This window comes from Mercenaria mercenaria, chromosome 17 (assembly GCF_021730395.1).
Source record: "Mercenaria mercenaria strain notata chromosome 17, MADL_Memer_1, whole genome shotgun sequence".
In the NCBI taxonomy this organism is placed as follows: Eukaryota; Metazoa; Mollusca; class Bivalvia; order Venerida; family Veneridae; genus Mercenaria; species Mercenaria mercenaria.
The window spans coordinates 10,899,246-10,922,410 of NC_069377.1; the positions used below are offsets into that span (position 1 = coordinate 10,899,246).

A 23,165-nucleotide genomic window follows, 5' to 3' on the forward strand; every position below is an offset into this window, starting at 1 on the left:
TTGAAAACATCATAGATATTTTTCTCGGCTACTCAAAAGTTTCAACGCATACTCTAAGTCAACATGTATAGTCTTGAGTGTACACAAAAATGATTTTTGGTTCAAATCATGGTTGGATTTTTTTTTTCAAATTCTATTTCTTTGGGCTTTTGCATGGGCTTCTCATTAAACCATACTGATACTTTCCGGCGAAGAACATGCTCTTTTTATGCTACAGTGTGTGCATCGAATTAAGCCGAAATGGAAGTGTAAATACATAACTTTAAGTGTTTGAAGAACTATCCTACCATACGCCAGTCTAAATTTAGTACATAAGAAATACGCAGTGCATAAAACAACTATCGTGGGGAAAAGACTTCGTTACAAAATTACAGTAAGCATATTCATAAACTGTATTTGAGTTATTGGCCTTTATTTTATTATGATAAACAGACTTGTGACTATTTGCATCTACGTTGAAATTATAGGTTTCGTTAATAAGATTCAACCATTTCCTCAGTATAATACGTGTTTTACATATTTGATATTTCTTTAACTTTTTTTCTCTGCAAACATCCAAACACGCCTATTGGTGTCCATTTTTGATGAACTGAATAGCAATTCTTGAACTTCCCTTTAAGTTTAGGAAATAGATCTATTACCTCATGCTACAAGTGAAAATCTAAAAGCTGTTTTTTTTTCGGGGCACACAGAAAACAAAGAAATCTTCCAACTTTCCTTTGCCTTAAAAGGTGACATACGGCGTGTTTGATAAAGTTAACAACATAATATCGGAAGTTCACTTACCCGTTTATACCCGCTACTGTATTCATATGAAACATCCATTATACGCGATGGATAATTATCGAAAACAAAAGTTGATATGTTTTTTTCTATGTTTGATCGGCATGATAGCAATCATGTTTGAAGTGATTGGTTGTTTTACCGAAGCATGGCTAAGATATGATATGGACATACATATTAAACGCGTTTTCAGTTTTGATATTAGGAAAAAGGACTCGGTATCTATTGGATTATGGACAGTCACAGCTTGCGAGACCGACGAAAGCAACTCCTTTTACGTGGTCAACCCAGTGACAGTATGCAAAACAGCTACTATTGAGCAATTAAACAAGGCCATTGCTATGTCTAATAGCACTTCCAAAGGTATATGGTACATGCTCCATTTTCTAAAAGTTTTATTTTAAATTTGCTATTTTTAACCGATAGATAACCTTGTGTATCTGGTTTTTTTTAAAAACGTGCAAAACATATTCGCCCGTTTATAAATTTTGGTTCTGTTTTTCAGAAGAAGGAAAGGAATTTCTGTGCAAAACATATTCGCCCGTTTATAAATTTTGGTTCTGTGTTTCAGAAGAAGGAAAGGAATTTCTGAAGAGTTTTCTCCCGCAAAAGATTCTAACAGTAGCCGGTGGATTGCTAGGAATATGCAGCTTAGCGCTAACATACGCGTTCGCTAGGACTAAGCCGAATGAAACTACGGGATCTTACACAGTGAGCGCAGTTTCCTGCATAGTTTGCTGGGTCATATCAGGTAAGACATAGGAGGACTGCTTACACCAATAAAAAGTTCCTGCTCATTGTTACACAATTTGAGTAGCCGAAAACAAAGTTCCAAATTGTTGAAGAAATATGGTATAACAAGTAATATATGGTTCTTACTAAATACTATATGGTCTCTTTACTGTGAGATTTGTAAGATATGTTATTTATTTCAGTAACCTACATTTTTGTTTTCATAAGACTTTCCAGATTTTATTTATCTGTTTAAAGATTTTAAAGAACTTTCTCAAAATTTATAGGTTTATATCATTTCTAAAACTTTTATTTGAAATAATAAAAGGACATAAAAAAATTGAGAATTTTAGCGAATAAAGTCTCATAAAAAGTTTTTCTGATCATTTTAATAATACAGACAAACAAATACCGAATATAATTAATTTGTTTTCCTAATAAATGCTGTCTGATTATTTAAATAGATTTCACAACCGCTCACGAAGTTATCGGTTGAATAGTGCACGTATTTCAGTCAAGAATGCAGAAGAAAAACTTGGTGTTTATGTATTAAAATTAGGGGAGAAAATAGTGTTTAGCAGTTTCAAGTTCAATTCTAAATTTATGGTTCGGAACGTTAATTAATGCAGGTTAAAGACGAGCTAGTAACCTTTACATTTTGTGGCCCGGTCGTCTAGTGGTAACACGCTTGACTGTTAATCCAATGGCCCGGCGTTTGAATCCCAGTCCAGGCACTAGAAATGACGTTAAGTGTCTCCCTCCTAACTATAGACCAGTTACTGTACTAGATCTTCCCAAGAAAGACGGTTTCGCGTCTAGTGGTGCTATACACTGTGCATGTTAAAGAACCAGACTGTCTATTCACAAAGAGCTAGTCTAAGTTAGTCGGACAGGCCTGTATCTAAAAAGGATTTCTTTCTCTCAGTTCTGAAGGTTTTGTTTCAATCTGGCCCTCTGATCAGATCACTATTTGTCTGTACTAGTGGCTGGGTTTGCGCTGTGTAAAACGCCTTTGAACATGTTTATCAGGAAAAGGGCGCTATATAAATCTGGTATAATATATTGTTTTCAGGCGCACTATTGTTTGCAGCTGTGGATATCCAGAACCACAACAATGCTAATTTTGAAAAAGAAACTCAAATGGCGGCTGATAAACCGGAAATAAGAGACGTATTGACATTTTCATTCGGTTCTTCGGCTTCCATCATTTTGTTGGGTATGTATACATCATGTGTGATAGTAATCACCCCTCAACAAAACTATATGTAATAGTAATCATTCCGTAACAAACTTACGTGTAAAAGTAATCATTCCTTAATAAAACCATGTGTAATAGCAAGGACGTAAATATCTACGGTGAAAATTGACTATGAATATAACAAGCAGCTTCTAAATAAATTACTATTTCGTTTCCAAATGGATTTAAATACCGTTTAGACCATTTATGTAGTGAATGATCTTCTTCTTTGCTGCGCAGATTATTGAGATCGACCGAAAAGTTTTAGTGAAAATCGAAGCTGAATGACAGAAGAAAATTAATCAAAAATGGCGAGAGTGAAAATGCGTAAAGTTTTCGTAGTAAAGCAAGATCCGGACAATGCCGACAAGCTTGATCTTATAATCAGCGTGTAGACTGATTTATCGCAGCCTACATGAGTTACTTACATTTTTGATTTTCTCGGTGTTTATTTCGTGATTTAACTTAACATTACCTGTATGTATTGGTACATTTTACAAATACGTCAAGCATATTTTCCAACCTGATTTCGCAGAAGTACGGGTTTTGAGGTTATTGTTGTATATTTTACTTATATTAAGACCTCAGTTAAATTTAGATTTATGTTTATTTGAATAGAATTTTGACAGCCTTTAATCTATTCTTTCGAAAAAAAAAATATGACAAATAATGGTTTACGGACTTGACGTGGGGCTGGCTGTTAATTTATCGATCGCTGATTGATTATTCAATTACTGAACAAGTGCTCGGTGAAAGTCGACGATTATTGTCGGAAATTGTCGAAGGTAGCGCAAAGGTTCATGGGAAAATTAAAAAGTTAGTCCCGTCTACTCGATAATTTCTTATCCAGCCGATTTACGTCCTTGGTAATAGTAATTATTCCCTAACAAAATATATGTGTAATAGTAATCATTCCGTAACAAAACCTACGTGTAATGGTAATCATTTAATTGCAAATTACTTGTCCATTACCTTTATTTATCTTGTTATTTTTCAGGAATTGGAGGTTCATTTGGAGTACTCCTGGCACTAATTATACCTATAATGATTGTCTGCCGTATTAGGAGTGGTAATGATGCGGAGGCATATACAAACCAGGCTATTTAAAGCTGTTTGTAATGCATAATAATTGTGTTTATTGCCTACGCCATTGTACAGTCTATTATTCAACAACAACATCAACACCACTTACAACAGCAATACCAACACTAATTTCAGGACAATGTGTAAAGTCTGTCTCAAAAAAATTTGGACCTCTGATGACTTATTTATACTGAATCTAACCAGGAAGGTCTAATACGTATCAGTTGTTCTAGATCTAACATTGTCAAAAATGTCATCGTTGAGACTAGAAGGTTAATATCTCTAGACATGTTTTAAATATTCAATGAAGTCATAAATCAAGAGTTTGTGATTTCGAAACGTAACACGCGAAATTTCCGTTAAATCTCCAAAACAGAGAATCTTTGGCAATGGTTACCAGAAATAAACCGTGAACAGCGAATTTCCGTATTGAAAATAAAATTCGGTCGCATGTGAAAACGACTGTTGCACAAATCTTTGAAATTCCCGAAGGTGACTTTTTTAATTCACAAAATCATGTTTTATGTCAGTTGATCTTTTTCCATTACTTTATATCAGCCCAAAATTTAGGTCCAAAATGAGATGAAACAGACTTAGTTCAAGGTTACCGTAATAGTTAACTCCCTTTGCAAATCTTGCAGCCATTAAATTTGTCAATACTTTTCAAAATCAGTTAAAAATCTAAGGACATAAAATAGACACTTGTCAAATGCCTTCCTATGTGCAGAGATTACATACGTAGCAACAATACAAGAACATTCTTTTATCGGTAAACAGAAGATAAATTCTTGTCTAATCTGTAGCAGTGTTTATATAAGTAAAATGGCTACCAGGGGAGATAATGTGTGCTATGTGAAAACTATCACAGGGCTAAAAGGCAGCTACTCCACGAACATAAACATCAGATCATTTCGTAATAGAAGTATCTTCACAGTTACCCACCTTTGCAGGTAAAGTTTATGTCTATAAAACTCGGATGTGTGAGTTTTCGACTGTAATAGCTGTGTCAGCTGCCTACTGTCTCAATGGAGTTATATCATTCTTCCACACCCGCTTCTAGCTCTGTAAAAAGAGACTGAGGTTCCTAATGACCTATTGTTTTATATCTTTAGTTGCTGACAGGATGGATTACATGCTGAATTTTGTCATTACATGATTCATAAACTTACGCGTTATATTATGACGATGTCACATTTTTGTATCGTTACTTCAAATAAAATTCTCTCGCCATCCATTATCATACTTCATTTCTTTCAGGCTTGCACTATGGTTTGTTTTGTGTTTCTTAATTCACATTCTGGCATTGCCAAGCTTTTTTTCTGCTTTAGCAACAATTCTTACACGTGCATTTAATGAGAATAAATTGAAATTGGATTGTTTTCGTTTGTCTTTATTAGTCAGTCGTGAAAATATTGCATTATAGTGTTCACTCGGTGAAATATAGTTCGATCTTACACTGAAACAAACAAATATCCTCTATATCTTGATTTTTTTCTTGATAGTGAATATGTATTATGTGTTTTCTCGACAAAACTATTGTTCCATTACAGAGAATTGAAACATAAAATTTATAGAAATACAATAACAAACTTGTTAACTTAAACAAGCTATGTTTGTAAAACACGCACCCCGAGACAACTATGACCTTTGTCATTTGACCTACTGACCCCGAAAACAAGAGGCAATCATCCAATGAAGTTTGACGCCTGTAGGCCAAAATATTCTAAAATTATCGAGCGGAAAACATTTTCCGTCCAAGGGCCACCGTTACTTTGACCTACTGATCCCCAAAACAACAGGATCATTTTCTGACCACAGGCAATAATTCTATGAAGTTTGACTCCTGTAGGCCAACGCGTTCTTAAGTTATCGATTGGAAACCGTTTTCAGTCTCAAGGTCACTGTGACTTATTGACCAAAAAAAGATAAGTATATAAGTGTCTTTAATAAGGCATCGGTAAAAGGGACAAGTTAGGATGAAACGATAATCATTTTCAATTTGATTAACACGCACACATACACACAGACACACACACACACACGCGCGCACGCACACACGTATACACACGCACACACAAATATATAAAGAATCTTTGATACCGGTACCAATATGCCTACCATTTTTGATCATTAATCAAAGAATGTTACGAGCAGGTAGAAAATATCTAAATTACTTTGTCAACACTCATAACACAAAACGGACTTAACGTTACTTAAGTTATTTGAATTACATGCTGCTATCCAGTTCATTTAGGCTTACTGCATCATCTATTGATTTTCTCACTGATATATCCAAATCCAGTTCTCTGTGTAGATGTAGCCTCACTTTGGATGTCCAGTTTTGATGTCGTATACTAACATTATATAACAGTATATAATAACATTTTAACATACCTAAAATTTCACATATCAAGACTTTTTAACCGTTAAAAAGATAATATTTGTAACGGATATATTCCACAATCTCATACAAAAATTGCATTGAATGATATAATTGTAAATATGCTTACATGTATCTAGGACTAATAAGGGTAAATATCAGCCAAATCTGATCTTTGCCTGTTAGGGGAGGGGTAGAGGTGGGGTGGGTAAAAGTTTGTTTGCATTTCAAATTACACATTATCGTAATGTCCAGTATCATGTTGGAAAGTTACCCATTTGTAAAAATAAACTTTATGTTCCCAACAGATCTCATATATAATTAGTTCAATTACGACAATCATTTCCCCATGTGTAGTCTATTTAAAGCACGCTTTAGATATCCAGTGACCACAGGTGCACAGGGATTTTTTCCTATGGACTTGCCATGGCAGTTTTTGTTGTTTTTTTTGTTTGTTTGGGGTTTTTTTGTTGTTGTTGTTTTTTTGCAAAATACTGCGATGACAGAACTTTAAAAAATATAGAACATAATATAGAAAATATAGTTCTTAATATTATGACAGGAAACAAGTTAAAACACACATATTTTAGATTTGTTTTTAAATCTGCCATGGCAAAATGATAAATTTTCTTTCCATAGCAGAATTATTTTGCCATGGCAATGCATTCTGCCATGGCAAAAGACGGCTTTGCCACGGCAAATTCATATTTGCCGTGGCAAGTGCAATCTTTTCATACATTTTTTAACAAAAAAGACTAGTTATGTTACGAAATCAAATTACATGTATACTAACTTTCAAACAGGTTAATAAATATAACAATGTAAGACACTTCATTTTTGTGTGAAGCGGCTGGATTTGCCAAATAACGGCTTGGCAAAAAGAAACCGGTGGAAATTATGAAAGGTAGTTTCAGAAAAAGTACTAAATTCACCAACATATGCTGTTTGTCCGGTGACCAGACGTATAGCCTTAACACTCTCGCGTGTTTCCGTGTTTCAGTGCAATGAGGTTATCTCCACTTGAAAAAGAATTTGAGAAATTATTTTAAAACGAACTGAACAAGTTGTCGAATCACGGTCCTCGCTGAAGTACATATGTAAGGACTTGGTTCCCATCTTACATGGCTCTAATTTCAATAGGACTGGGCACGCGATCAGAACAGTGTACTATTTTACTCCTTTCACACCAATAAGTAGACTACTCTGTCACTCTGCCACTCTAATACGGAGTGATCTCCCGTAAACGATTTACAGACTACTCGTCCCCTAGTCAACTATTTTTTCATTTCGTATCCCTTAACGATTCCAAAAATGGTCATTTCGTCCCCCACTTTTCGGCCCCACCTTTTTAGTCTTTTTTTTTGTCAATGTTTCCTAGATTATGATGAAAATTATGTGTTCTGTAACATAAATTCTGCATAAAAAAACATGAAAATTTTACTTTAATAACTACATTTTGTTTTGCTTTATAAATACCGGATCGTATGTAAAAGTGCTGAGTGCATGCACGTTTCGAAGCTTAAAGTGTGCATTGACTAATGCGGCCGTGTATCTTTTTTATTTCTTGTTTTTTTTTTGTTTTTTTTTTGTTTGTTTTTGTTTTTTTTTTCAAATACTTGGATGAGGCGTTTTTATAGTCTTTGGTGTACAACATGCATGATCTTTGGTTCAAATCAGCGCCGGAAGTTTTTTTTTTTTCAAATTCTAGATCTTTGAACTTCTTATTAAGTCATACTTTCCGGCGAAGATCACGCTTTTTATACAACAATGGACTTCTCAATAAGTCATACTTTCCTTTTTTATACTACAATGCGTCAAGCATTTCCGTCGGATTGTGTGAGTAAAATACAGTTTTATAAAAAAATATTTGAAGAACTGTCCTACGAAATACGCTGGCCTCGTACATATGAAATGCGTGCATTTAACATCTAATAGAAGTATAATCACATGGAAAAACTCCGGTACCGTGTCGCAGGAAGCATACTCATACACTGTATTTGAGTTTTTGGCATTTATTTTCTGATTCACTAAATCTATCTTGTAATTTACTTAAAAGGTTTATCGAAGCAAGAACTGTTTATTCACGTGAGATCTAATTACGAAAAAAAAAAAAAAAAAAAAAAACACAAAAAATTGTATTCAAGGTGAACAAGAAACCAATATATTTAGTCTTCGTGTCATGATCTTTTATGCAAGAATAGCAAGAAAATATGTTTCTCTTGAACTCCTTTTTAACTTCAGGAAATATCACCGCATTCTACAAGTGGAAATTCAAAGAGCTTTTGTTCCGAGGCACACAGAAAACAAAGAAATCTTCCAACTTCCCTTTGCCTTTGTTTGCAGTGACAAACGGCGTATGACAAAGTTCACTTACTCGTTTATATTCGCTACAGTACTGTATTCATATTCAGGGCAAAAAGGATACACGCGATGGATAATTATAGAAAACAAAAGTTGATATGTTTTTTTCTATGTTTGGTCGGCATGATTGCAATCATGTTTGAAGTAATCGGTTGTTCTACCGAAGCATGGCTAAGCTATGATATGGACATACATATTAGTTCATATAAGATAAAGACCTCGGTATCTATTGGATTATGGACTGTCACTTCTTGCGTAACCGACGAAAGCAACTCCATTTATGTGGGCAACCCAGTGACAGAATGCAAAACAGTTACTATTGAGCAATTAAACAAGGCCATTGCTATGTCTAATGGCACTTTCAAAGGTTTGTTTGTTAGTGATCTGTCTAAATGTAAATTTCCCAGAAAGGGTCTCTAAATAAAATGATAGATATCAGTAAAACTTTGGCCAGTTAATTTCAGTCAGTAAGAAAAATACACGTGTTGAATGGATTGCCAGTTAAAAGTCAAAACTATTGCCTAAGTTCAGCTGTAAGTAGTATTAAACGTACTGAGAGGCTTGCCAGATAAAAGTCAAAACTATTTCCCGGGATAAGACGGTCATGGGTCAATAGTTTTGATTATTTACCGGCAAGCCAATCAGTAAGTCTTCAATAACATGACGTCAGTAAATATTTTTCACATTTTCCCCAAATGTTTGGCTTACTGATTTTATCTAACGGGACGTCTACTAACATTAAATGTGCACATCATTATTATACACCATTTTATGAGTTAAAAGTCGTCAGAACACTATCGACAAGTATTCACGTAAAAACCTTTCAGGACAGTGCACTTTGAGTTACTTTTTACATAATTTGAAACTTGTCAAAATTTTGTAAACAATATTTGTGGCTATTACTAATTATCACTGCCAAGAAAAGGTGGCTTGAAGTGATTTCACCACACTATGAAAGGGTGAGTTTTTTTTTATTATTCTCCAAGTTCAAGACCACTTCAAAATGCTTAAATTGTTTTTCTCTTCAGTTAGTATTATGAAAAAGAAAAACAGTAATGGTAATTGACCTGTAATTACAATCGACAAATTATGAATTCTCCATATGCGACTTCGGCAATTTCCGGATTTTAAGGAAAGCCATATGAGTGTTCAACGGTGGTTTTGCCACTGACCGTTCCAAGGCGGTGCCCCACTGTGTTCCTGTATTTGTTTGTTTTGTCCTTTTGTGTTCATTTTTGTGTGTGGTGTGCGAGAGTTGTTCGTGTGTGTCTTTGGGGAGGCTGCGTTTTTTGAACTTGGCTTTCCCTGTTGGATATTCTTCCTTGTTTTTTTTTTTTCACGGGTTCGCGACCTAAATATAACGCCATGGTACATGCTCAATGTTTTTAAGTTTTATTTTAAATTTGCTATTTTTGACTGATAGATAACATTGTGTATCTGTTTTATTAAAGAAGTGCAATACATATTCACCCGTTTATAAACCTTGGTTCTGTGTTTCAGAACAAGGAAAGGAGTTTCTGAAGAGTTTTCTCCCGCAGAAGATTCTAACAGTAGCCGGTGGATTGCTAGCATTATGCAGCTTAGCGCTAACATACTCGTTCGCCAGGACTAAGCCAATGAAACTACACCGTGAGCGCAGTTTCCTGCATAGTATGCTGGATCATATCAGGTAAGACATAGGAGGACTGTTTACACCAAATAAAAAGCTCCTTCTCATTGTTACACAATTTGAGTGGCTGAAAACAAAGTTCCAAATTGTTGAAAAAATATGGTATAATGAGTCATATAAGGCTTCTTGAGTATAATCACTTTAATGTATATGAATATAAAACATAAATCATAAAACATGAAATACTATGTAATTCATATATGGATTATAAGAAACAGCCACAAACAAAGTTGATGTAATAATTATATTTTGGCTTAGTTTTTTTAAGAAAAGATATAGACCACATCCAGTGCGAATTTCTGGCTATACAAATTATGATTCTTATTTTTCTTCTTCTATCAAGTACTGAAAAGTGTCTCAATCAAGATTTACTTGTATATATGAAGTACAGAAAATAATAAGTATAATGTAACCAAAAGGAACTGAACAGTTTTTTATTCGTTTTGGAGTCTCGTTGAACTGAACTCTGTAGCGCTATGGGAAGTAATCGCTGCGGGGGAATACTTAGTACGTAAAAAAACTTTATGTAATTTTAAAATGTCTAAAGTTGTATATCTTTTTTCTTTTTTTATAATATTTAGAAAGTGTTAAACGTGCACATATTTATTTTGGAAAGCTCCTTTAGATACGTAAACAGCTAAAACAAAACTGATCCTAGTCCACCATTTATTGGAAAGTGAAAAGTTGGGTCACCGGACTTTACGGAAATCACCGGCCTTTTCTTTGCGATTTTATTCGTCTGCTTGCGAATTCATAATAAACAGGTCAATAAAGTGATCTTTTTTTTATTTGAACAAGACTAAACACATTTTGTATTGAATTTTATTCATTATTCACTACTGTCACAGATTTTTGAAAACAAAGTTTCAGTTTTATGACATATCTATATGATTATGGGGTTACTGCATAAAGGGTAAAAAAGAAATAAATTTTCTGCAAAATGGTTCCCCCAAGAAAGGTCTACTGTATAGGTTACCCTTAGCTGTGATCTGAGAGATTTGTAAGATATGTTATTCATTTCAGTAGCCTACATTTTTTGTTGTCATAAGAACTTGAATCACTTGTTTTGTCTGTTTACAGATTTTAAAGAACTTTCTCAAACTATATAGGTTTATTTGATTTCTAAAAATAAAAAAGGGAGATAAACAATTTGAGAATTTTAGCGAATAAAGTCTCATAAAGCTTTATGCTCAAGCTTAGAGAAAAGTCTTTTCTGATAATTTTAACAATTCAGACAAACACATTCCGAATATAATCAATTTGTTTTCCTTATGAATGCATTCTAATTATTTAAGTATATGCACTGCAGGTCATTTCACAACCGCACATGAAGTTATCGGTTGAATAGTGCACGTATGTTAGTCAAGAATGCAGAAGAGAAACTTAGTGTTTATGTGTTGAAATAAGAAAAAAATAGAGTTTAGCAGTTTTAACTTCAATTTTAAATTTATGATTCGGAACGTTAATTAATGCAGCTCAAAGGCGAGCTAGTAACCTTTATATTTTGTGGCCCGGTTGTCTAGTGGAAACACGCTTGACTTTAATCCAATGGTCCGGTGTTCTAATCCCGTTCGCGCCTAGCGGTGCTATACACTGAGCACGTTAAAGTATCAGACTGTCTAAAACTAGCTGGACAGGCCTGTATCTAAAAGATTCTCTCTCTCTCTCTCTCTCTCTCTCTCTCGACGATTTAGCCGTTCAAATTAGGACTCTCTGTCTCTCTCTCTCTCCCTCTCTCTCTCTCTGTATGTGTGAGTGCGTGCGTGCGCGTGTCTGTCTGTCTGTTTGTCTGTCTATTCTGGGGGCTTTGTCTCAATCTGTCCCTCTTGTCAGATCACTATGTGTCTGTACAAGAACAGGTTGAATTTGGCGCCTTATGCTATGTAAAGCGCCTTTGAACATGTTTATCATGAAAAGGGCGCTATCAAAGTCTGGTATAATACATAAATCTGGTATAATATATTGTTTTCAGGCGCACTACTGTTTGTAGCTGTGGGTATCCAGAACCACAACAATGCTAATTTTGAAAAAGAAACTCAAATGGCGGCTGATAAACCGGAAATAAGAGACATATTGACATTTTCATTCGGTACACATGCTTCCATCATTTTGTTGGGTATGTATACATTATGTGTAATAGTAATCACCCCTTGAACAAAACTTGTAATAGTAATCATTCCGTAACAAACTTATTTGTAAAAGTAATCATTCCGTGACAAACATATGTGTAAAAGTAATCATTACGTAACAAACCTAATAGTGATCATTCCGTAACAAACTTATGTGTAAAAGTAATCATCCCTTAACAAAACTATGTGTAATAGCAAGGACGTAAATATCTGCGGTGAAAGTTGACGATAAAAATGGATTAATATATCGTTTAGACCATTAATGTAGTGAATGATCTTTTTTTGCGCAGGTTTTCGAGATCGACTGAAAAGTTTTAGTGAAAATCGGAGCCGAATGACTGAAGTCAAGAAATAAAAAATGGCGAGAATGAAAATGCGTGAAGTTTTTGCAGTAAAGCAAGATCCGTGACAATGCCGACAAGCTTGATCTTATAATGAGCTTGTAGACTGATTTATCTGCCTACATGAATAATACGTACATTTTTGAATTTCTCGGTGTTTAATTGGCAATTTAGCTTTACATTACCTGTATGTTTTGGTACATTTTACAAATACGGCAAGTATATTTCGCAGAAGTACAGGTTTTGAGATTATTGTCGTATATTTAAGACCTCAATTAAATTTGGATTTATTTTTATTTTGAAAAGAATTTTGTCAGCGTTTCATCTATGCTTTCGAACGAAGTATGCCAAATAATGGTTTACGGACTTGACGCGGGGCTTGGTGTTAATTTGTCGATCGCTGATTGATTATCCAATTACTGAACAAGTACTCGGTGAAAATCGACGATTATTGTCGGAAATTGTCGAAGGTAGCGCAAAGGTTCGTGGGAGAATTAAAACGTTAGTCTTGTCTACTCGATAATTTCTTATCCAATCGATTTACGTCCTTGGTAATAGTAATTATTCCCTAACAAAAACTATGTGTAATAGTAATCATTCTGTTACAAAACTTAAGTGTAAAGCTTTAATCATTCGTTCATTACCTTTATCTAACTGGTTATGTTTCAGGAATTGGAGGTTCGTTTGGAGTACTCCTGGCACTAATTATAGCTATAATGATTGTCTGCCGTATTAGAAGTGGTAATGGTGTGGAGGGATATAGAAACCAGGCTATTTAAAGCTGTTTGTAATGCAGAAAGATTGTGTTTATTGCCTACGCCATTGTACAGTCCGTCATTCAACTACATGTGCACCGACACTACTTACAACAGCAACATCAACATTAATTTCAGGACCCAATGTCTTAAGTTTGTCTCTTCTAATCTTGGATGATTTATACTCCAGTGCGTTCCATTACTTCATATCAGCCCAAACTTAAGGTCCAATATGAGATGTGACAGACTTAGTTCCAGGTTACCGCAATAGTTAACTCCCTTTGCAAATCTTGCAGCCATTGGGGGTTAACTTGTATGTCATGTGCCATAAGGATACTTTACAAAATGGACACTTGTCAAATTTCTTCCTATGTGTAGAGATTACATATGCAGCAACACTAAAAATCATTCTTTTATCGGTAAACAGAAGATAATTTCTTGTCTAATCTGTAGTAGAGTTTATGTCAGTATTAACCCTAAAAAGGCTGCCAGGGGAGATAATGTGTGCTATGTGAAAACTATCATAGGGCTAAAAGGCAGCTACTCGATGCACATATACATCATTTCGTTATTAAAGTATCTTCACAGTTACCTATCTTTGCAAAGTAAATACAAAGGTAAAGTTGATACCTATAGAACTAGGATGTGTGAGTATTCGACTGTAATAGCTGTCAGCTGCCTACTGTCTCCATGGAGTTTTATCATTCTTCCCCACACCTTTGCAAAGTAAATTAAAAGATATCTATAAATCTGATATGTGAGTTTTTTCGTCTGTAGCCTATTAGCTGTTAGCTTTCTACTGTCTCCATGGAGTTTTATCATTCTTCCACATCCGCTTCAAGCTCTGTAAAAAGAGACTGATGTTCCTAATGGCTTATCGTTTTATTTCTTTAGTTGCTGACAGGATGTATCACATGCTGAGTTTTGTCATTACCTGATTCATAAACTTACGCGTCGTATTGTGACGATGTCACATTTTTTGTATCATTAATTCAATCAAAATTCTCTCGCCTTCCATTACGTACCACACTTCGTTTCTTTCTGGCTTGAACTTAGACTTGTTTTTGTGATTTAATTCACATTCTGGCATTGGCAAGCTTTTTCTGCTTTAGCAACAATACACGTGCATTGAATGAGAATAAATTGAAATTGTATTGTTTTCGTTTGTCTTTATTAGTCTTTATTATGGATATAAATAATTCATTTAATGGGAACTTAAAATCGAATTTAAGATAACATTTCATTTAATGATATCTTAAAATGGATTTAGTGATATCACAAAACTGATTATTTATTGTATGATTTTCTTAATTCTATTAAATAAAATCTTAAATTCATTTTTAATAATTTTTGGATATATAAAACAGAATTCAAGATTTCATTAAATGGAATTAAGGATTTCAGGACGTCCGATAATTTTTGGATATCTTAAAACAGAATTAAGGATTTCAGGATGTCCAATAATCGAACTGTATATATCTATAAATCATTTTTTATGAAATTTAAAATGATAAAAAATGTAAATGATTAAGGATATCATAAAACAAAGAATTTGTGCTATTAGAAAAACGAATTAATGATATCACAAAGTGAACTTGTGATATCCATAAATGTATTAAGGATGTCTGTAAATGAATTTAGAATAAAGCGATTTAAACAGTGAATAAAAAGTAAAACGACACCCCATAGAAACAATATTTGTTTTTTGTTGTAAATTGGTTCACTATATCATAAAAAGTGTACAGTGAACATACAAATTATAACGGGTAAGATGAAAAATGGTACATAATTATATATGTCTGAAGATAAAATGTATACTGGTATCTACTTACAAAAATATTTAACATATAACGCATCAATTGGCAGTGGACTAAGCACCTCATATAACATGCATTTCTGCCTGTTCTTTATCTACACGAAACGGAATTATATCAACTTGTAATTGCAATCTTCCTTTGATGTTTGACGCCTGTTACTAAGGCCTCAGCGATCTTCAGTTATCGATCAGAAACCGGTAGACGGACGAACAGCAGGATGGTCCGACCCCGTTGGGAGGCATTATAACTATACAGAACTGAAGATCTTTTCTTAAAACCATAATGTATGAATATTGCGAAACATATCATAGTGTGGTCATGTCTAGAGGAAATCAACGTACAAAAAATATTCAGAACAGGATTTTATGATATTTTTTAACACGCACGCACGCACACACGCACACGCACACACACACACACACACTCCAGTTTGCCTACCATTTTTGATCATTAATCAAAGAATGTTACGATGATCGTAGAGCAGGTAGAAAATATCTAAATTATTTTGTCAACAATGTTAAGATAATATTCATACCAAAAAACGGACTTAACGTTACTTCAGTTATTTGAATTACATACTGCTATCCAGTTCATTTAGGCTTGTGCCAAGTGTAAATCTGCACCATCTATTGAGTTTCTGATTGATATCCAAACCCAGTTCTGTGTAGACGTTGCCCAGATTTGATGTCCTATACTAACATTATATAACAGCATATAATAACATCTTAACATACCTAAACTTTCACATATCAAGACTTTTTAACTGTTAAAAAGATAATATTTGTAACGGATATATTCCACAATCTCAAACAATAACTGCATTGAATGATTGTAAATGTGCATGTATCTAGGACTAATAAGGGTAAATCACAGCCGAATCTGATCTTTGCAAGGTTAGTGGGGTGGGGCGGGTAAAAGTAAGTTTCTTTGCATTTGAAATTACACATTCCCGTTATGTCCAATATCATGTTGGAAAGTCATCCATTTGTAAAAATAAACTGATCTCATATATAATTAGTTCAATTACGACAATCCTTTCCTCTTGTGTAGGCTTTAATAATATCCAGTGACCACAGTTGCACAGTGTTTTTTCCCATGGACTTGCCATGGCAGATTTTTTGCAAAATACTGCGATGACAAAACTTTAAAAAAGATAGATTACATAGAAAATATAGTTCTAAATATACGTAGGACAGGAAACACGTAAAAAAAAAAAACACGTATTTCAATTTTTTTTTCAAATCTGCCATGGCAAAATGATACATTTTCTTTCCGTGGTAGAATTATAATGCATTTCACTGAAAATAATAATATACCAGGTCTTTTAATGATGACTGATTTTGAGAAGGCGTTTGATACCTTATCGTTTGATTTTATTAATAACACTCTTGATTTCTTTAAGTTTGGTCCTATGTTTAAAAAGATACAGATACGTTAACTTCCGTGTAGTTAAATGGTTTTCTGTCTGATTTCTTTAGAATTGAACGTGGTTGTCGTCAAGGAGACCCCATAAGCCCCTACATCTTTATATTATGTGCAGAGATCTTGGCACATAAAATTAGAAATAATAAAGACAGAAAAGGTATTGTTATAGATGGCGTTGAATATAAAATAAGTCAGTTTGCTGACAATACCTCTATACTCCTTGGTGGAACAGATAAAACTCTAAACTTTAAACTCCACTTTAAACATTTTGAATGAATTTGCAAAATATTCAGGGTTAAAAGTAAATTTTGAAAAGACACATGTTGTTTGGATAGGATCTCTCAAGTATACTACAAGATCAATTAAAACAAAATGGAAATTGAATTGGAACACACAGGCTTTTAAACTTCTTGGATTTACATTTCATATAGACTTAGAAAAAATGATTGAAAGTAATTTCAAAGAGAAAATTGACAAAATAAAGAGCAGCATTCTATACTGGAAGAAACGACAACTTACTCCAATTGGTAAAATAAGAGTAATAAAATCCCTTCTTTTACCGTTACTAACGCACCTTTTTACATCCTTACCAAATCCTTCAGCACAGATGTTGCAGCAAATTCAGACCTTATTCTATGAATTTCTTTGGCAAGGCCCACCGGAAATAAAAAAGTTCAGTTTTAGTTAAAAGCTGTGCCGAGGGTGGTCTTAAAATGGTTGATATTGTAGCTTATATGAAAAGTTTAACACTAACTTGGTTACGTAGAATATTGACAATTCAATCAAATAAATGTTATATATATAGTCTAACAAATAATATAATACATTTTGAAAAATTGTTTAATTTTGGAAAAGATTACGTTGACATATTAGTAAAACAAATTAAAAACCCTTTCTGGAAAGATGTTCTGTGCTCGTACTCTCATTTTATTGAACAGATGTTCTTCAAATTGACACAATGACTAAAATTCTAGAAACGCCGCTGTTTTATAATCATTTGATACAAATCGATAAGAAACCTGTTAATATGAAATATCTTTATCAAAGAGGAATAAGGTTTGTGAAAGATATAATGAATACAGATGGCAGTATAATTGATCGAGTAGAACTGGAAAGAAATATTGGTACAAATATTAATTTCCTTGCATTTGCAGCAATTCGAAATATCTTAAACAAACTTATGAAAACGGTAAAATCAAATGAAAGCGGTAAAAGTATTGAATGTGAATTTCCTATTATACCGCTGTATTTAAAACCTATCTTAAAACGAATCATATATACATTATACTTGTTAAAATCAGAGACATTCCTACTTGTCATGATAAATGGATGAATGTTTTTGAAATTCATAATTCAGAATGGGAAGTAATTCATGGCTGAGTTTTTGAAATTAGTAATGATCCTTACTTACAATGGCTGCAAACAAGAATTGTTCATCGAATTTTAGGAACAAACGTTCTGTTGTATAAAATGAAGATATCCAAAACAGAAGTATGTTCTTTTTGCAAATTAGAAAAAGAAACATTGCTTCATTTGTTCTGGGAGTGTACCCATATACAATCTTTACTTGGAGATGTAACGAATATAATTAAACGCTTTGATGTAAAATTTTACGCAGATAATAAATCTTTTATTTTAGGATATACGAAAAAAACAAGAAACTTTTAACATTTTGAGTCTAGAAATAAAAAGATACATATTTTTGTGTAAAAGAAAAGAAAAAATTCCATCGCTGCAAGGTTTAAGAAATAGCTTGAAGTTTGCCTCCTCAATTAATAGCGAAACAGATAAAGCTGGGAAAATTAAAGCTCACTGGTCACTTATAAAAAAGCTAATTTGTGAATAGTTGTAAATGAATATAATTATATAAATAACCATTATAATGAATTGCGTTTCTGTACGTGAATATGGCTATATTATATATATATATATATATCAGTAGTGTATTTTGTACTATGTGTTGAGGCCTCAGACCATAAACATAATTACATAATTATCTTTCCTGAACATTGTCATTGCGGAACCCGTTTTTCCTATGTTTTTTCTTTTATATTTTACATTTAACTCATTTGTATGTGTGTATTTGTAAGGTTAGCATGGGATGGTTCCCCGACCCATGTCTAACCATGTGACGGGGAGAATAAACGGGGTTACCCAATGGGGCCTCAAACGGAAAACAAAAAGAATCATTTTGCCATGGCAATGCATTCTGCCCTTGCAAAAGACGGTTATGAATATGAATTTGCCATGGCAAGTGCAATCTTTTCATACATATTTTTTTACCAGAAAAGACTAGTTATGTTACGAAATCAAATTATTCTAACTTTCAAACAGGTGAATAAATATAACAATTTAAGACACTTTTCATTTTAGTGAGAAGCGGCTGAATTTGCCAAATACCGGCGTGGCAAAAAGAAACCGGTGGATATTTATGAAAGGCAGTTTCAGAAAAAGTACTAATTTCACCGACATATTTTGTTTGTCCAGTGACCAGACGTGTAGCCTTAACACTCTCGCGTGTTTCCATGTTTCAGTACAAGGAGGTTATCTCCACTTGAAAAAGAATTTGAACGAACTTAACAAGTTGTCGCAACGCATAATAAGCCACAGCTAAATCATATGTATTGCATTCACACATTTAATGAACCATTTGCGTTATTTTCATCAATAAATATATACGTGTACCATTGACGCTCCAAGAAGGTTTGTTGATTATATCTTAGAAAAATAGGCATGGGCATTTAAGAATGCAATGTCGACTTGTCAGTAGAGACATGGGTACGCCAAAAATAGATCCAATTTTTACCTCGATACAGTTCCATAATTATCTGCGCACTACTAAATTGCCTTAACGGTTTGTTGATAAAGTGACGCACATACAAAAGCTCGAAGATTTTTTTCTTTCTTGTTTGCTGGCATTGCACAGGGTAGTTATTATTGTTTTCAGATATAAATCGTAAGGCTATATTTGAATTCAACTCAACCATTATGATATGTTATCAGTGTAGATGTTAATATGTTTCATTTCTGGGTACTGGTAGAGGTGTGTCTTTTTTTTTTTTCGAATGTTTCAGTATCTCGTATGATTTGGAATTCAGTTAACACAATCAACATTCTTCAAAGGTATTGATATTTAATGATAATTACCGGTTATCATTTTTTTGTTATTTTTTATGTTACATGTATAGATAAACATTCAGATCGTTAAAAAATGTGACCAATTTGTGCATGAGTAGCTTTAACCTTATTATATTTGATAAGAGAATTTCGCACTTAGCCATTCATTCCTCTTTAATAGGTAAAGTACAAATGTGCTTTGATTTGAGGAAATATAAACATATGCTACGAGTGAAATCTAACAGTTTTTTTTCGAGGCACACAGAAAACAAATAATTCTTCCAACATTCCTTTCCCTTATTAGGATTGGTTTTAGTCCATTTTCGGGATCACGTAAGTACGCCCTTTTTAAATGGTCGTAAGAAAGTCGACTTTCAGAGATCGTTTTTGCCATAGAACATGTTATATCTTTTTCATTTTTACATAATTTGTTCTCCATTTCAGCAGCACAAGCACGTGACCGACGCCTATTCAACAAGTACATGTAGTTTACTGTTTCAGTTGCAGTCAAATATAGCTTTCCATTTCTTTGAACGCTATATGCGTCGACCTGTGATGATATCCTGTAAAGCTTTTGCTTCGTGTAATGCGTCGTGTGCTTCGAATGTAAAACCAAATGCCTGTTCATACAGACCAGTTAGTTTTTATGACTGCATCCTTGGTTTCTGTTTTCTAAGGAGAGGGAGTGTGTCAATAAATCCGTAGATATTTTCACAGAAGAGATGAAAGTAATTTTTTTTTTTAATTTCGGCTACCGAGGTAACCCATTTATTGTCCCCGTCATAGATGTGCGAGGGTCGGGGATCCATCCCCCATCACATCTTACAAAAAGTAACATGATTGCTATTACAACTAAAATATAATCATATTAGCTAATGAACTGTTGTAATAAAATTATCGGGGATTTTTTTTTTTTTTTTGACAATAGGGACTAATACCTTCTTAATATACAATTTAAGTGAATCTTTATTTAACAGCTAAACTATATAAAAATATATTTACTTAATCTGTTTAATTATGCACTTCATAAAAAGGTTATATGCATAATATTAGCTAATTAGACAAATCATTTTTTTGATAAAAACAAAAATTAAATGACATTTATAATAGTTAAATTGTATAAACTGTCTTCCGTTGTCTAGCGATTTAATTTAGACATTTTTTGCGTAGGAAAATATTTCACTTAAAATATAAAGAGACAAAATCTGCATTTCGAAGATAAAAAGGCCTTAGTTCGAAACAAAAAACGTTTACTTTATATGTGATTGCAAATATTTTATGTAAAACAAAAAACAACAAATTTCGGGCGAAAGAGTGAAAAATGAAACGCCTGGGTTGGTCTGGACACGTAGAGGGGGCATCTTATATGTGATACAAAAGAAACATAATGTCAACAGTAAAAGCTTACAAGTATATTCTTTCGTATATATTCTATATCGTTTTATAGTGTTTTGGAAGTTATTTAACCTTAAGTTTCACTGAAAAAATCTCCAATGTATTACTCTTGAAAAAGATTTTTATATTTTCTCCATAGAGTTTCAAATTTAGTCATTTCAAAATTTTTGAAAGCAATATATCTTTCCGTTTTGTAGTAAGAGATCATTTTTCTTTTAAATACATCGATTGATGGCATCTGACCTTGTATTTTGTTATAGTATAAGAAGTGTTTGGCCTGCAACAGAATAATATTAATAGGTACATCGAACTTTCTATTACCGAACAAAATATCTGAAGGATTCCATTCTGCTAAATTAATGTTACATTTATTTCTTATATAAGTTAATAGTTGGGTCCAAAAAAGCTTAGTTATCTCACAGTTCCAGAATAAATGTATTATGGTTTCTTGGAAATTGTTACAAAAAGTACAGCTATCATTACCAGTTATATTCATTTTCTTTAATAAATAGTTTATGGCTAAAATTCTATGGTTTATCCTATACTGAAACCAAATTAATTTTGGGTCTTTAGTAATTCTAAAAACGATGTCATATATTGAATAATTAGGTATAATATTAACTTGTAAATCGATTAACTCATTTTGCCATTTTAAAAATGATTTTGGGTACTCTCCCTTTTTATTTATCTGCTTATAGATTGATCTGCAACCTTTATTATCTTTCTTTAACAATGCAAGACTTATTGGTATAAGCGGATTGTAGCTTTTTACAGGTAAGTATCCCATACCCTTAACGTCGAGGAAACGCCTGACGGATGCCAAAAAAAGGCCATTGTACTCTAGAAAATTAGTCCTAATGTTATAACTGGAAATAAAGTCGTAATATGTGAAGAAACTTCCTTCGGCATTAATGAGATCGCCTAAAAAATATACACCCTTTGCAAGCCATCTTCTATAACATACACTTGAACCTCCGACCTTAATACTTGGGTTATACCACAGATTAACCGTGCTAAATTGGCTACTGCATGTGGGATTTATATTTAACATTAGAGAAAGATAACTAGATAACACATCTTTCCAAAAAGGATTTTGCTCTTGAAGCATCTTTCTTTTTGTATAGTCTGAGCCATATTTATAAATGTCTTGTAAAGCCGGACAAATATATTCAACCAAGCGACTGAATTTATTATTCATGTCTAACAAACGTCTTAACCAAGTGGCTTTTAAACTATGAACAAAAGTCTTAATATCAATCATTTTAAGGCCACCGTATTTGTATTCCTGTGTAATTGTGCTTCGTTTTACTTTATCTTTAGAATTATTCCAAAGAAAATTGAAAAATAACTTTTGCATTATATTAAGCTTTTCTTGTGAAGGATTAGGTATTGCTAAGATTAAATGGTTTAGTTTGGCGAGAGCCAATGTTTTTATCACAACAAGCTTTCCTAATGGTGAGATTACTCTTTTTGACCAGCAAGAGAAAAGTTTTTTGATTTCCTCAATTTTATCATCATAATTAATATTTACCATGTCTTTCAGATTAACAGAGAATTTCACCCCAAGTACGGTAAAAACAGTGTTTTCCCACGAAAAGTTATATTCTGGGCAGAGAACCATTGGACTATACTTTCGTGCTCCAAACAATATAACTTTTGTTTTATCTGTATTTATATTAAGGCCGGAGATTCTGCCATAGAATTTTAAAACTAACATTGTGTTTATTAAAGATTCTCGGGAGCCATCTAAAGTAAGACTTGTGTCATCAGCATACTGAGATATAACATATTCTTTACCGTGTATTTTTATACCTTTTATATTTGGGTTATTTCTTAGTAAAACTGCAAGAATTTCTGCACAAAGAATGAATAGGTAGGGCGACAAAGCATCACCTTGACGACAGCCTCTTTGCAAGAAGAACCAGTCTGACATATGACCAT

General features: G+C 33.3%; 2 protein-coding genes across 3 annotated transcripts; both read left to right on the forward strand.

Annotated features, from left to right (window-relative positions):
* Positions 1-759: 759 nt before the first annotated feature.
* LOC123537048 (uncharacterized) lies at positions 760-5,209 on the forward strand. The gene is made up of 4 exons (XM_053529017.1): positions 760-1,146; positions 1,355-1,534; positions 2,588-2,731; positions 3,750-5,209. The coding sequence occupies exons 1-4, from the start codon at positions 813-815 to the stop codon at positions 3,857-3,859; spliced, it is 768 nt and encodes a 255-aa protein (XP_053384992.1). The 5' UTR covers positions 760-812; the 3' UTR covers positions 3,860-5,209.
* Positions 5,210-8,551: 3,342 nt separating this feature from the next.
* LOC128545881 (uncharacterized) lies at positions 8,552-14,624 on the forward strand. 2 transcript variants are annotated; one of them, XM_045320590.2, is made up of 4 exons: positions 8,552-8,943; positions 10,077-10,245; positions 12,218-12,361; positions 13,385-14,624. In XM_045320590.2, exons 1-3 carry the CDS (start codon positions 8,646-8,648, stop codon positions 12,264-12,266), a joined length of 516 nt encoding a protein of 171 aa, XP_045176525.2. In that variant the 5' UTR covers positions 8,552-8,645; the 3' UTR covers positions 12,267-12,361; positions 13,385-14,624. The 2 variants fall into 2 exon arrangements, 1 of the variants encoding a protein (XP_045176525.2); XR_008368195.1 differs by having other exon boundaries at positions 8,555-8,569.
* Positions 14,625-23,165: the final 8,541 nt, after the last annotated feature.

Excerpts from the sequence above, each read along its gene's own strand:
- LOC123537048 (XM_053529017.1), top strand. The coding sequence starts at position 813 with ATGAAACATCCATTATACGCGATGGATAATTATCGAAAACAAAAGTTG. Across the intron at positions 1,147-1,354 it reads GTCTAATAGCACTTCCAAAG|AAGAAGGAAAGGAATTTCTG; the intron begins GTATATGGTACA and ends TCTGTGTTTCAG. Across the intron at positions 1,535-2,587 it reads AGTTTGCTGGGTCATATCAG|GCGCACTATTGTTTGCAGCT; the intron begins GTAAGACATAGG and ends TATTGTTTTCAG.
- LOC128545881 (XM_045320590.2), top strand. The coding sequence starts at position 8,646 with ATGGATAATTATAGAAAACAAAAGTTGATATGTTTTTTTCTATGTTTG. Across the intron at positions 8,944-10,076 it reads GTCTAATGGCACTTTCAAAG|AACAAGGAAAGGAGTTTCTG; the intron begins GTTTGTTTGTTA and ends TCTGTGTTTCAG. Across the intron at positions 10,246-12,217 it reads AGTATGCTGGATCATATCAG|GCGCACTACTGTTTGTAGCT; the intron begins GTAAGACATAGG and ends TATTGTTTTCAG.